Here is a 13,354-nt window from a genome sequence, read left to right on the forward strand (position 1 = left end):
GATTTATTTCACGCATGGAAACGTTATAAAAAAGGTGACACATTTGCTTTGAAACATACATGAAGTGGTTACGGATGTCACATTGTACACATGCAATTCAAACACCCCCGCTCTCTACATTAAAAAAACTGAGTGATTGGCTCAAAAGTACGGTTGTACTGCATTTCATTTGAATACATAACAGTCTGTTTGGCCCACGCGAGTATTATGCACATCATTAAGCCTCTGCGGTGTTACAGAGCCACGCTTGTGTTTTCTAGGAGCTCTTTATAGCCTGATTTCATGATTAACCTTCACAGATTGTACAATGATGATAATTTAGTAACAAAGATGAGCAGCTGCTTCTAATCAGCCAAAACGACTACAAGCCCCATTATTGTGCTCATTTGAATAGCGTACTGTTTACTACACTTACTGTTTTTGTAATATACGCATTTTGTGTATACCAGGATGTTATAAAATGTGTAGCACATGATTGGAAATAACCATATTACTTCAAAATGCCACTTGCTGATTTAATGCGGTTTTTTAAAGAAGTCTGTTTTGCTTACCAGGCCTGCATTTATTTGATCTAAAACACTGTAATATTGTGAAATATTATTACAATTTAAAATAACCCTTTTGTATTTAAATATATTTTAAAATGTAATTTATTTCTGTGATGCAAAGCTGAATAATTAGCATTATTACTCCAGTCTTGTCACATGATCTTTCAGAAATTATTCTAATATGCTGGTTTGCTGCTTATCAGTGTCTTTTCAGACACTTTTGATGCATCCTTGCTGACCAAAAGTATTAGTACAAATTATATTGACTCCAAACTTTTGAACAATAGTGTAAGTGTATTTCATTTTCAATACAGTGTTGAAAAAGCATTACAATATTTCCTATTCATTTAGGGGCTTGTGCATGAGCAATGTGACCAACAGCACAGATTTAGTGTAGGATTAATGCTTAGTGTGCTCAATACTAGATCCTCTGTGCTTACAAGACAATATTATACACAATTAAAGACGTGAAAGCAGTTTAGCACTTTCCCCTTTCCTTATACCTTTACATCACACCATAACCAACAACTTACAGTTAATAAATGACAGATATGTTTACTATAATTTAGTGTTGCAATGACAGTTTCAAAGAAACATTACAACTATAAAGTCCATTTCACTTTAAACAGCACTTAAGTTAGTGATGCATCAAGCAGCACATGAGCGCATCACACTTTATACGCCACCAAATATACAAAAGACAGTATACAGTAAACTTCAAACAATATTTCACTGCCATAGTAAATATATTGTGTAAAGAATATTCAATATGTGAAATTAATTATAGGTATGTGACAATATTCTCTCTCTCTCTCTCTCTCTCTCTGATATAATGTGCTCTCAATAACCACTGGGCTTAGTGTAACAGTGAAAAAACTTGAAACTTGTACTTTGTGTTTTTGTTTTTTAACATTCAAGCGAATAACATTTATATATCTAAAAGAACAAAACAAGAAATCATAACTTGCTTTATTCAGTACTCCAAATGCTCACTTGCATCCTGATTCCTGAAATCATGTTTCAAGAAGTGCACTTTTGTCAACTCTATCAATGCAATATATATATTAGTTACCAGTTTTACTAAAGGAATAGTTTACCCTAAAATTAATATTTATTGACCCTCAGGTCATCTAGTTTTTTTTTCTTAGGTACAGATTTAGAGAAATGTAGCATTACATGATTTTTTTTTTTACCAATGGATCATCTGCAGTGAATGGGTGCCGTCAGAATGAGAGAATAAACAGATAAAAAAAAAATCAAAAATCGGCAAGCTGCATGTTTATAAGTACGTTTTTTAACTTCAGACTCTTGTTTCCATCTTAAATACGACTTCTCTATTCATAATCTTGCTTTCTCCAGTAAAAAGAAAAAACCTAATCTGATTTATGAGAGAAATTTGCACAGATCAAGTACAGTTTACAAGCCAAAACAGTTCTGTGGGTGGATTTTGATGTGAGAGGACAACAGGGGATAGACTTTTTCACTGGGATTAGGAATTATGGACTGGTCTTTTGGCCAGAAGAGACAATTTATTTGGCCAGAAGTATTCCCTCTTTCTGATGGCACCCATTGACTGCAGAGGACCCATTGGTGAGACCCTCAAATCATTTAGGTTGTTTCTTCTTAGGAACATATTTAGAGAAATGTAACATTAAATGATTTTCTCACCAATGGATCCTCTGCAGTGGATGGGTGCCATCAAAATGAGAGTCCTAACAGCTGATAAAAGAAAACACAATAATCCACAAGCTGCATGTTTGTAAGTAAGTTTTTAACTTCAGACTGTTGTCTCCATCTTAAATACGACTTCTCTATTCATAATATTTCTTTCTCCAGTGAAAAAAAAAAAAATCTAATCTGATTTAGGAGAGAAATTTGCACACATCAAGTACTGTTTACAAGCCAAAACAGTTCTAAACAAATATGTGGGTGGATTTTGATGTGAGAGGACAACAGGGGATAGACTTTTTCACTGGGATTAAGAATTATGGACTGGTATTTTGGCCAGAAGTGACAATTTATTTGGCCAGAAGTATAATCTCATTCTGACGGCACCCACTGACTGCAGAGGACCCATTGGTGAGGCCCTCATATCATCTAGTTTCTTTCTTTTTAGGAACAGATTTAGAGATATTTAGCATTAAATTATTTTTTCACCTCTGCAGTGAATGGGTGCCGTCAGAATGAGAATCCTAACAGCTGATAAAAAAATCTACTCATAATATTGCTTTCTCCAGTGAAAAAAATCAAAGAAATTTGCACAGATCAAGTACAGTTTACAAGCCAAAACAGTACAAAACAGTTCTGAACAAATATGTGGGTGGATTTTAATGTGAGAGACAACAGGGGATGGATTTTTCACTGGGATTAGGAATTATGGACTACAGTAGTATTTTGGCCAGAAGGGACGCTTTATTTTGCCAGAAGTATACTCTCATTCTGACGGCACCCACTGACTGCAGAGGACACATTGGTGAGACCCTCAGGTCATCTAGTTTGTTGCTTATTGGGAATACATTTAAAGAAATGATAAAAAAAATCACAACAATCCACAAACTGCATGTTTTTAACTTCAGACTGTGGTCTCCATTGTAAAATATGAGTTCTCTATTCAGGGGCGCAGCTAAGGAGGGGAAAGTTAGGACAATTCTAAGGGCCCACGCCCTTTAGGGGCCCCCAGAGATCTGCTTTGGTGTGGTGGGCCCAAAATTGCGAGCGGCGCCCCTGTCTCTATTCATAATATTGCATTCTCCAGTGAAAAAAATCATCTGATCTAATTTAGGAGAGAACATTTGTACAGATCAAGTAAAACAGTTCTAAACAAATATGTGGATGGATTTTAATGTAAGAGGACAACAGGGGATGGGATTTTCACTGGGATTAGTAATTATGGACTGATATTTTGGCCAGAAGTGACAATTTAAAGTGAAATTGCCTTATGGACTTGTTTATAACAAACATGCAGTTTTTTTGCTTCTCAAGACAATAATTGATGGACTGGAGTGATTACTTGTGGTTTATTGTGATGTTTTTATCAGCTGTTTGGACTCTCATTCTGACGGCACCCATTCACTGCAAAGGATCTATTTGTGAGACCCTCTGGTCATCTAGTTTGTTTCTTCTTTGGAACAAATTTAGAGAAATGTAGCGTTACTTGACTTTCTCACCAATGGATCCTCTGCAGTGAATGGGTGCCGTCAAAATGAGAGTATCCATAATAACGCTGTCCTCTCACATCAAAATCCACTCACATATTTGTTTAGAACTGTTTTGGCTTGTAAACAGTGTTTAATTATATATTTCTTTCCTGATTCACATAAGATGACTTTTTTAACTGAATCAAGCAATATTATGAATAGACAACTCAAATTGAATCCAGAAACAACAGTTTGATGATTGCGATGTTTTTATCAGCTGTTTGAACTCTCATTCTGACGGCACCCATTCACTGCATTGGATCTATTGGTTTTTCCAAAACTGTTTTGATGAAGAAACAAACTCATCTACATCTTAGATGGCCTGAGGGTGTGTACATTTTGCATTTTTGGGTAAACTGTCTTCAATGCCATTATAAAGCTGTTCCACAGAGCAATAGATTGAGTGTGTATTTTGAATACCTCACATTTGGATATATCACATTGCAGGGTAATCTGTACTACATCTAAGATGTGTAATACATCTGCTGTTATTGGGTTTCTGCTTAATTTTGATTACAGTCTTGCTTTTGAGTGTACCAAACCAAACTGAGGATATGAACCTCTGTTTATGTGCTATAACAATAGCTTTGTTTTAAAAGGGGCAATGAGCATTTTCTTAAAGCACACAGTAGCATATATCTGTTGTGTCATTGAGAAGACAACAACCTCATAACCTGAACATTGATATATATATTTCTCTACTGGAATCTAATGCATATTGCACCATTACAGTAAAACTTCACATTTTTTGTTAATCATTAGCACAAATCTACTAAATTACCATACTGATAGATATTGTAAAATAGATACCTTGTTTAAAACGTTAAGCATTCATATGTCTATTCCCTTGGTTGCGGTGCATTGTCTTCTACTCCGAGAACGTGGGTTGATGACAACGAGTAAGTGTGTGACACAGATACAAAACACAAACAGTATACAAATACAAACAAGCCTAAATGTGTTCACGGTGAACATTTGTAACGTCTTAAGGCATATTGCATCCTTGGATAATAATAGCTTGTATACATTACACTCAGAGTGTCTTTAGTGGTGTTATAGATTATACAGACATTTATTTCAAGTTTTGTAAAATAGCTGATGGCGGTTTGTTCTGCAGCATGTTGAGTTATTATTTATGACGCTTCACCCTTGTGCTTTCATTCAACAGTCTTTTGAGTTGTTAGCATCTCTTTTCGCACCGTCACATTCTGTGTTTTTGCACGTTTGCCTGCGCCATGATTAACATGATGACAGTGCTTGCAAGGCAGCATAAAGGGGATACTGTATATAAAACATTTCACATTTTACCCAAGAATTGAAAGGAGACAATAATGATGAATATTTTAGTACAAATGAAAATGAAACCGGTTTTATATCAGTGTCAAGATTTTGCATTGTGACATAATATTTAGTGATGACAGAAATTTTAACCAAAGACAGTACAACCATTGCTACTATGATGTATAAATATGGTAAATTGAATAAATAAATAATTGTTTTTCACATTATAGTAGGGAGCCATTTTTTGTAGTAACTGACAATGAATGTCATTTTACCACTGAAAATCAAACTTACAGATGGCACTATTGGAATATTTGCAATTATTTTTTGTTCTTCATGTTTATTTGCATAATGAATCTTGATTGATATATATATATATATATATATATTTTTAAACATATATAGCTGCCTGGTCAGTGTTGCCATGTCCACCTATTACATGCAATTTGGGATTGTTTTTCGTTAAGATTTTTTTTAATGCTATGATCAGTGTTGCCATGTCCACCTATTATACACAACTTGGGATTGTTTTTTGGATAAGTTGCTTTTTATGCTATGATCTGTGTTGCCATGTCCATCTATTATACGCAAATTAGAATTGTTTTTGGATACATTGCTTTTTATGCCATAATAAGTGTTGCCATGTCCACCTAGTATACGCAATTTGGGATTGTTTTTTAGATAAGTTTCTTTTAATGCTATGATCTGTGTTGCCATGTCCATCTATTATACGCAAATTAGAATTGTTTTTGGATACATTGCTTTTTATGCTATAATCAGTGTTGCATATCCACCTATTATACAAAATTTGGGATCGTTTTTTGTAAAAAAAAAAAAATTATGCTATGATCAGTGTTGCCATGTCCACCTATTATGCACAATTTAGGATTGTTTTTTGAATGCATTACTAATTGAGATCTTTTTTTTTTTTTTCTATAATTAGTGTTGCCATATCCGCCTATTATTCGCAATTTGGGATTGTTTTTTGTTTAAGTTGTTTTTATGCTACGATTGTTGTTGCCATTTCCACCTATTAATGCCATTTAGGATTGTTTTTGGATACGTTGCTTTTTGAGATCTGGCTTGCTTTTTATGCTATATTTAGTTTTGCCATATCCACCTATTATACACAATTTGGTATTGTTTTTTGGATACATTGCTTTTTGAGATCTGGGTTGCTTTTTATGCTATATTCAGTGTTGCCATATCCACCTATTATACACAGTTTGGGATTGTTTTTGCTTGAGTTGCTTTTAATGCTATGATCAGTGTTGCCATGTCCATGTACTATATACAATGTATGATTGTTTTTTATTTTTCGGATACATTGCTTTTTATGCTATTATCAGTGTTGCCAAATCCACCTATTATACGCAGTTTGGGATTGTTTTTTGCTTAAGTTGCTTTTGATGCTATGATCAGTGTTGCCATGTCCACCTGTTGCCATGGCACTATTGTAATATTTGCAACTATTTTTTGTTCTTCGTGTTTATTTGCATACTAAATCTGCTATGTCCACCTATTATATGCAATTTGGGAGTGTTTTTTTTTGGATAAGTTTTTTGACATCTGGCAACACAGCAGACAAAAAAAGTCATGGCAACAGCAACCGTGGCTCTGATGAGGTATTTAGTAAATAGCTTTATTTACAGATTATCAAAGCCAAAACATAAACTTACCCAAGAAAAGCTGCCTTGCAAGCACTATATCCTTTTAGGGCTGTAAATCTACAGATTTTTGGATGTGATTTGGTTGTGCTACGTGTTTAGCGTTCCAGAAGGAACCTGATTACCATTCGCGGCGTCTGCGGTGGCGTTCGGTTCACATTCCACAAGCGTCTCCCTCCCATCACCCTCAGCTAACTGCCTCATCCTCATATTAATGGATCCGTACGATTTCATGGGTCTTCTAGCGAAAGTCCTCCGGCGATACAGCTCCCCTTTGCATATAGACACCATTAATAAAATGGATAAGAGCATTCCTCCCAGAGTGAGCAAACCAAGTCCTGCAATAATACACTTGTCGAGGTGAGAACCGAGTTGTGCGTAGTACATCTCCAGTTTCTCCATCTGCCGTGCCGTCACTTGGTCCGGGTTGACTTTAGCCTCTCTTGGGATGGTGTAGGCGATTACCACCAATATGATTCCGCTTACGAGGAAAATGAGAGCGAAAATAAACCCGTAGTCCACTGAGTGGTCGTTATACTCAAGCTCGGGTTCGTCATCGGAGCGCGGTGATGGCACTTCTCTCTGAATAGGCAACGGATTCGACTGAGAGTCGATGGACGTAAACTCAGGTCCAGATGTTTTGGAGGTAACGCGGATCTTCGTTCCCTGATCCTCATCCTCGAATGATGCATTTTCAATGCCGGCTGGTCTTGAAGAGGCCTGAGGAGGTTCTCGCCTGCTCCCATCCCCCAGTTCACGGAGCTCCACAGCGTTCAGAGACTCCATCGACACTCAACACTTGCACTCATGTTGAATCAAATGCGTCTTGTTTCACCTTACAAAAAAATAATATTGCATATATTACGTTTTGCACCATGAAGGCATACAATAGATGTCTTTGAGATGTTTACAACACCAATTAACTCAGTTCAGATCCAAAGTCCATTCCAATGAACATCACTGTTCTGTTTTATTTTTTTTCCCCCAGAAAGTCACACAGTGCCACGCTTTGACAAAAACAAGAACATCTTTTAAGAAACAAAACATGGCAACCTGTGAAAAAATGGAGTAAACAAAAGAATTGTACTACTGTAAAACAAACAAAAGTGTCCAAAACTCAGGCAGATTATCTTCAGACTATGACAGAAGTTATCAAATATGTATTTTTACATCAAAACCAATGCCTGTCTAGTAACAAAAGAAGCAGGCATTCACATTGCTAATGGACTGACATTAAATTTGTAGCCTGTTTCTCTTTGGAAACATTTTAACTTTGGTAAAATAAAAGGTGTTAGCAAAAGGTTACAGGTTAGATTCTGCAGAGGCCAATCCAAGAGCGTTCAACATCTACATTGTGCCCTTGAGCGAGGAACATAAGCCAAGAAGCTCCAGGGGATTGTCCCTGCAATAAGTACTTGGCTAGGACATTTTGAATGATCTTACGCCATTTTATAAGTGTTTACATTAAAGGATTATAATGTCCCATTAGGAGCAAAATGATCTTTCTAAGCTGATCTTTAATGGTATTGATCTAGTGGTTTCATTATTGTATTAAATAGTAACACTGGATTTAATCAACATGCAATGCCTGCAAACTATTTTAAACAACTGTCACAATAATACTTAACGTTGTCTTTTTGTGCTAAGGTGGGTAAACTGATCACCTATAAGTTTATATTTGTATAAAAACTACTAGAGATCCAAAAGTAATGTATCATAACATAAATGATTTCTATATAGTGTTTTCACGACGCGTCATCAGTTTGCCATTTTGGCAGCACTGAATGTAAACAATGCCACTGAACCAAACAAAACTCCCATATTTTGTTGATTATTGCTGCTGAAAATGGTCAATTATTGTCATGTTTTGGGCTACAAAAACATTTAAAAACATTTAGATTACTATAGACCACCAAAAGTTATGACAAATCAAGGAGATTTGTTCAAAAAAACTGTCTAAGGAACAAAAGGTATTTGTGGTTGGCCAAACTGAACCCGAATTTCCATGGCAAAAATCATGACAACATTCATATTTGTTGGGTAGGGGTAGGGGTAGATGAAATATCTTTACCACCCATTAACTTTAGTTTGTCCAAATATTGTGCCCTTTCCTGATTCCTAAGTCCTTCTCTATATGATTTAGCAGCTTCCACACATTTTTTTAGTGGTTTAGACAGCATAAATTAACCCTGCAATTTACGCTGTTAACATCCGAGTATCGCCAATATGGCTGTGCATCCAGGTAACTGACTAAACCGTGACATAAGTGCAAACCCTCTATTTTCTAATTTTTATATTATGTTTTTATATTTTTATATAAATGAGGTGATGATTTTCAAGCCCACCTCTACAAATCTCCTCCAAATATGACGTCAAACAGAAAATGAGGGGGCGTTGTGGATTTATAATTTTTTCTAGAATTGAAATACATTGGATTAAACAAAGCTTTCAAGCCTTTATATTATGATAAACGTTAAGATTACCAACTAGCCAAAGCATGTATTTTTCACCTGTCACATAGACGCTTACAAACAAAAGTCGCTTTTACAGGTGAGGTAACCAAAGCAAAACCACTTATCTAAAACAGATTTATCATCACAACTTATAAAATCCTAAATTTACATATAGATTTCTGCAAATAACAATTTGCGAGACCAACCTCGATAGATTGTGCATCAAAAAATGTTACATTTGTGACCCTGGATCACAAAACCAGTCATAAGTTGCACAGGTATATTTGTAGTAATAGCCAAAAATACATTGTATGGGTCAAAATTATTGTTTTTTTTTAATGCCAAAAATCATTAGGATAATAAGTAAAGATCATGTTCCATAAAGATATTTTGCACATTTCCTACCGTAAATATATCCAAATTTATTTTTTGATTAGGAATATGCATTGCCAAGAACTTCATTTAGACAACTTTAAAAGCGATTTTCTCAATATTTAGATTTTTTTGAATCCTTAGATTCTAGATTTTCCAATAGTTGTAACATGGCCAAACCATAAATCATTGAAAAGCCTTTTTATTCAGCTTTCAGATGATATATGATTCTCAATTCCAAAAAATTGACACTTATGACTGGTTTTGTGGTTTAGGGTCACATTTACATTCATGAACGGCTTAATGTTTAATATAACTTTAGTAAATCCAATATTTCTCTAAAATAAACAGTTTTCCCATAAAAGCCACTGTATAATTCGCTCTTCATAAACATACACAACAAAACCACTTTATAAAGAGCAATTTGGCAAACGCCAATTCAACTTTTACACGTTCAAAATTACAGTATGAAGATCCTTCACCCACATTCAATCTCATCTCTCTTAAACCTCCTGCCACACACATTTGAACATTTCTTGTAATGCCATGACACAAATGACCAACTATTATAAGCAACAGTATTTGTTTCTTTGTTCAAAATTATGATTTTACAGATCCTCTGTCCCGTTGTACCTGAACACAGTGTTGACACAAAGATGAGGACTTCTGATATTTCAAGAGCTCTTGGGTTTAAGCGGTTGTTTTTGCGACATATTAACGAATACTGATAAAAGAGACGGTCTGGACGATGTACAGAGACATTTTTATGCCCCTCCGATGATTTACCACAGAGTGGCCCATTTTACCTCACTTCACCCTACGCGTAAAATGGCATTTCTCGAAAGCGATAATAACTAGGCGACGTATCGACTATTATTTATCAATGTAAGCTCATATTAGCGCGTTTATACTTTCAGATATGACCTTGTAGCACCTCAAGCGTTTAATGCTTTTCTTTAAATATTTAACAACCAGCGTAATTAAAATACAACCGTAGCGCGCCATCAAGCTTTTATTGACTCGCACCTGCTAACGTTAATATGTTTTTCGGTTCGTTAATGTTATTGGTTAGAGAAGGAGAGCTTACCTTCAGGCGCGATCGCTCCACAGATATCATAGTAACGATGGGATGCTGCTGACAGGAAGACCTTTTCCGCGGAGATCTCGAGGGGAGATTTAGCCATGCGCGATAGAAACACTATAATTTTTCAGAATTAAACGCAAATGCAACAACGTGTAAGATTATGCATCATCAATAACGAAACAACCGACTGCTGTCGATGCGCACATTGCTTTACGCATGGGTTAGTTATTAAGTGCACATTTAGTATGCACTAGATCAGCTGCAGTGGTGTCTGTAGGGATGTGGGCAATCTGGGCATATGTTATTTAATTAAATATTAAAAATTAAATATTGGAATTGATTTTACACTGTCAGGGCTACTGAAAGACTTTGTGTTAATATATAATTATTATAAAAGTGAAATCAGTGCTGGAATTTAAACATTAACTGTATTATTTATTAATTAGCTCAGTCTAACAGACTGCTTGCTCATCCATTTTTCCAAAATATTATATTTGCTTATATATCTTCTACCTTGACATTGTTACTAAGAGTACATTTGTGACCCTGGACCACAAAACCAGTCATAAGGGTATTTTTTTTATTGAGATTTATACATTTAGTTAAAAAGCTGAATAATATTTGGCTGAGATACAACTATTTAAATATATCTGGAATCTGAGGGTGCAAAACAATCAAAATATTGAGAAAATCACATTTAAAGATGTCCAAATTAAGTTCTTAGCAATGCATATTACTAATCAAAATTTAAGTTTTGATATATTTATAGTAGAAAATATACACATTTTCTTAATAAAACATAATCTTTACTTAATATCCTAATGATTTTGGCATAAAAGAAAAATAAACATATTGTTGGCTATTTCTACAAATATACCCATGCTACTTGAGGTTTTGAGGTCCAGGGTCACATATAGACAGGTAATATCTTTCATCTTCTATCAGGGTAGATAAATAATAATACTTCATACCTTTTACAAATACAACTATTACATTTCTTACAGCTTTTCTAATTAGTTCCCATCAGTTTAAATGGTGTGGGAAGCACAAATGGATGCTTTGCAAGCACTTAAAACCAGGTGGTGGACCAAGGGCATCAGTGTGTAGGCATGTATGTCAGCAAAACCCATTAGATATTAGTAGGTTACGCATTATTATTATTAAAGAAAAATACACATTTTTCTTTCAGCATTGCAGTTACATTAAGCACAGCTTTATTAACTTATATTCAGTTTAGTAAATGGTAGACAAGACTGGTACAATAAAATATACCATAGTATATTTGGACATGGAGCCATAGTAAAACCGCAATAATATTTTACACATAAATGGTAAAATATGCAGTCTGATATCAGTACATTGATCCAAGCACAATATTTTGGCGAAAGGCCATGCATGACTTCATGTAACTGCAAGACTAAAAATAAATATTTGATTTGCATCTGAGAGGAACTGTAGGATGTTATTTTTAATCAGGCATCTCAGGGATACATGCCGGGACTGACAGGAAGTGACTCTCAGGAGTCGTGAAGGTGGAGGATGGCGGCGAATTCAAAAAATTCAAAAAATGCAAAGGAGAAATCTCGTGGGAATCGAACTGGGAATGGATCAGAGACTTTAGGATTAGAAGATACAGGGGAAGAGGAGGATGATATGGAAGTAGGGTGGACACAGATAGAGAAAAGATCAGGTAGGAAGGGATCTAAAAAGAGGAAAAAAGGTAAGGAGGAAGGATTAGATAGTAGTTCTTTAAATAGTGAGGAAGATAATGACGATATAAATGGGGTTAGAAATGACTTACGGATCATATTAAAATTTAAAGAAGCGGTAGGTGTTTCAGGAATTAATCCGTTGGCGTTGACTCATGAGTTGAAGAGATTGGTAGGCGAGATAGCATTTGCAAAAGTGCTACAAGATGGGGCTTTACTGATAGCTTGCAAAAATGAAGAGCAGAAAAACAAAGCTATAAAAGTAAAAAATGTTGGAAAGCAGACGGTGTTGGGCTTTAAGATTGCAGGACAGAAATCATGGACTTATGGTGTGATATATGGAGTACCGATAGGAGTGACTATGGAGGATTTAAAAAGGAATCTAGAGGGAGGAAAGATAATTGAAGCAGTTCGCTTACAGATGAATAGAGAGGGGAGGAAAGTGGACAGTTTATCAGTTCGTCTAAAATTTGAAGGTAAAGATCTGCCAGAACGAATAAAGATGGGTTTTATCAGCTACCCGATTAGGGAATATAATGCTCCTCCGCTGAGATGTTATAATTGCCAAAGATATGGACATACCGCGTCGGCGTGTAAAGCTAAAATAAGATGCGCACGATGTGGAGGTGAGCATGAGTATGGGAGGTGCGGTGAAGGAGTAGAATTGAAATGCTGTAATTGTGGAGGTGGACATAATGCTGCTTATGGAGGGTGTGAGGTGAGGAAAAGGGCAATAGAGGTACAGCAGGTAAAGGTAAAGAATAACTTAACGTATGCTGAAGCTGTGAAGGTAGTGAATGCTAGGAGTAAGTCAAGAGGGATGGAAAATTGGGAGTATGGGAGAAGAGAGGATGATACAGGAAGATCGGATGGTAAGGGGGTTAAAGACGATACATTGTTGGTAAATAAGAAAAATTTTTTGCTTTTTATGGTAGAAGTAATTAACTGTACAGCTCAAACGGAAAGACGAACAGAAAAGATACAGATAATTCTCAAGGCAGCAGAAAGATTTCTAGAGATAAAGGGGTTGAAATGTGAGGATA

The 13,354-nt window shown here is 35.6% G+C and overlaps 1 protein-coding gene across 1 annotated transcript; it reads right to left on the reverse strand.

The window, feature by feature from the left end:
* tmem74b (transmembrane protein 74B) lies at positions 1-7,504 on the reverse strand. Its single transcript, XM_073852666.1, has one exon. It carries the CDS (start codon positions 7,477-7,479, stop codon positions 6,784-6,786), a length of 696 nt encoding a protein of 231 aa, XP_073708767.1. The 5' UTR covers positions 7,480-7,504; the 3' UTR covers positions 1-6,783.
* Positions 7,505-13,354: the final 5,850 nt, after the last annotated feature.

This window comes from Garra rufa, chromosome 12 (genome assembly GCF_049309525.1).
Source record: "Garra rufa chromosome 12, GarRuf1.0, whole genome shotgun sequence".
In the NCBI taxonomy this organism is placed as follows: domain Eukaryota; kingdom Metazoa; phylum Chordata; class Actinopteri; order Cypriniformes; family Cyprinidae; genus Garra; species Garra rufa.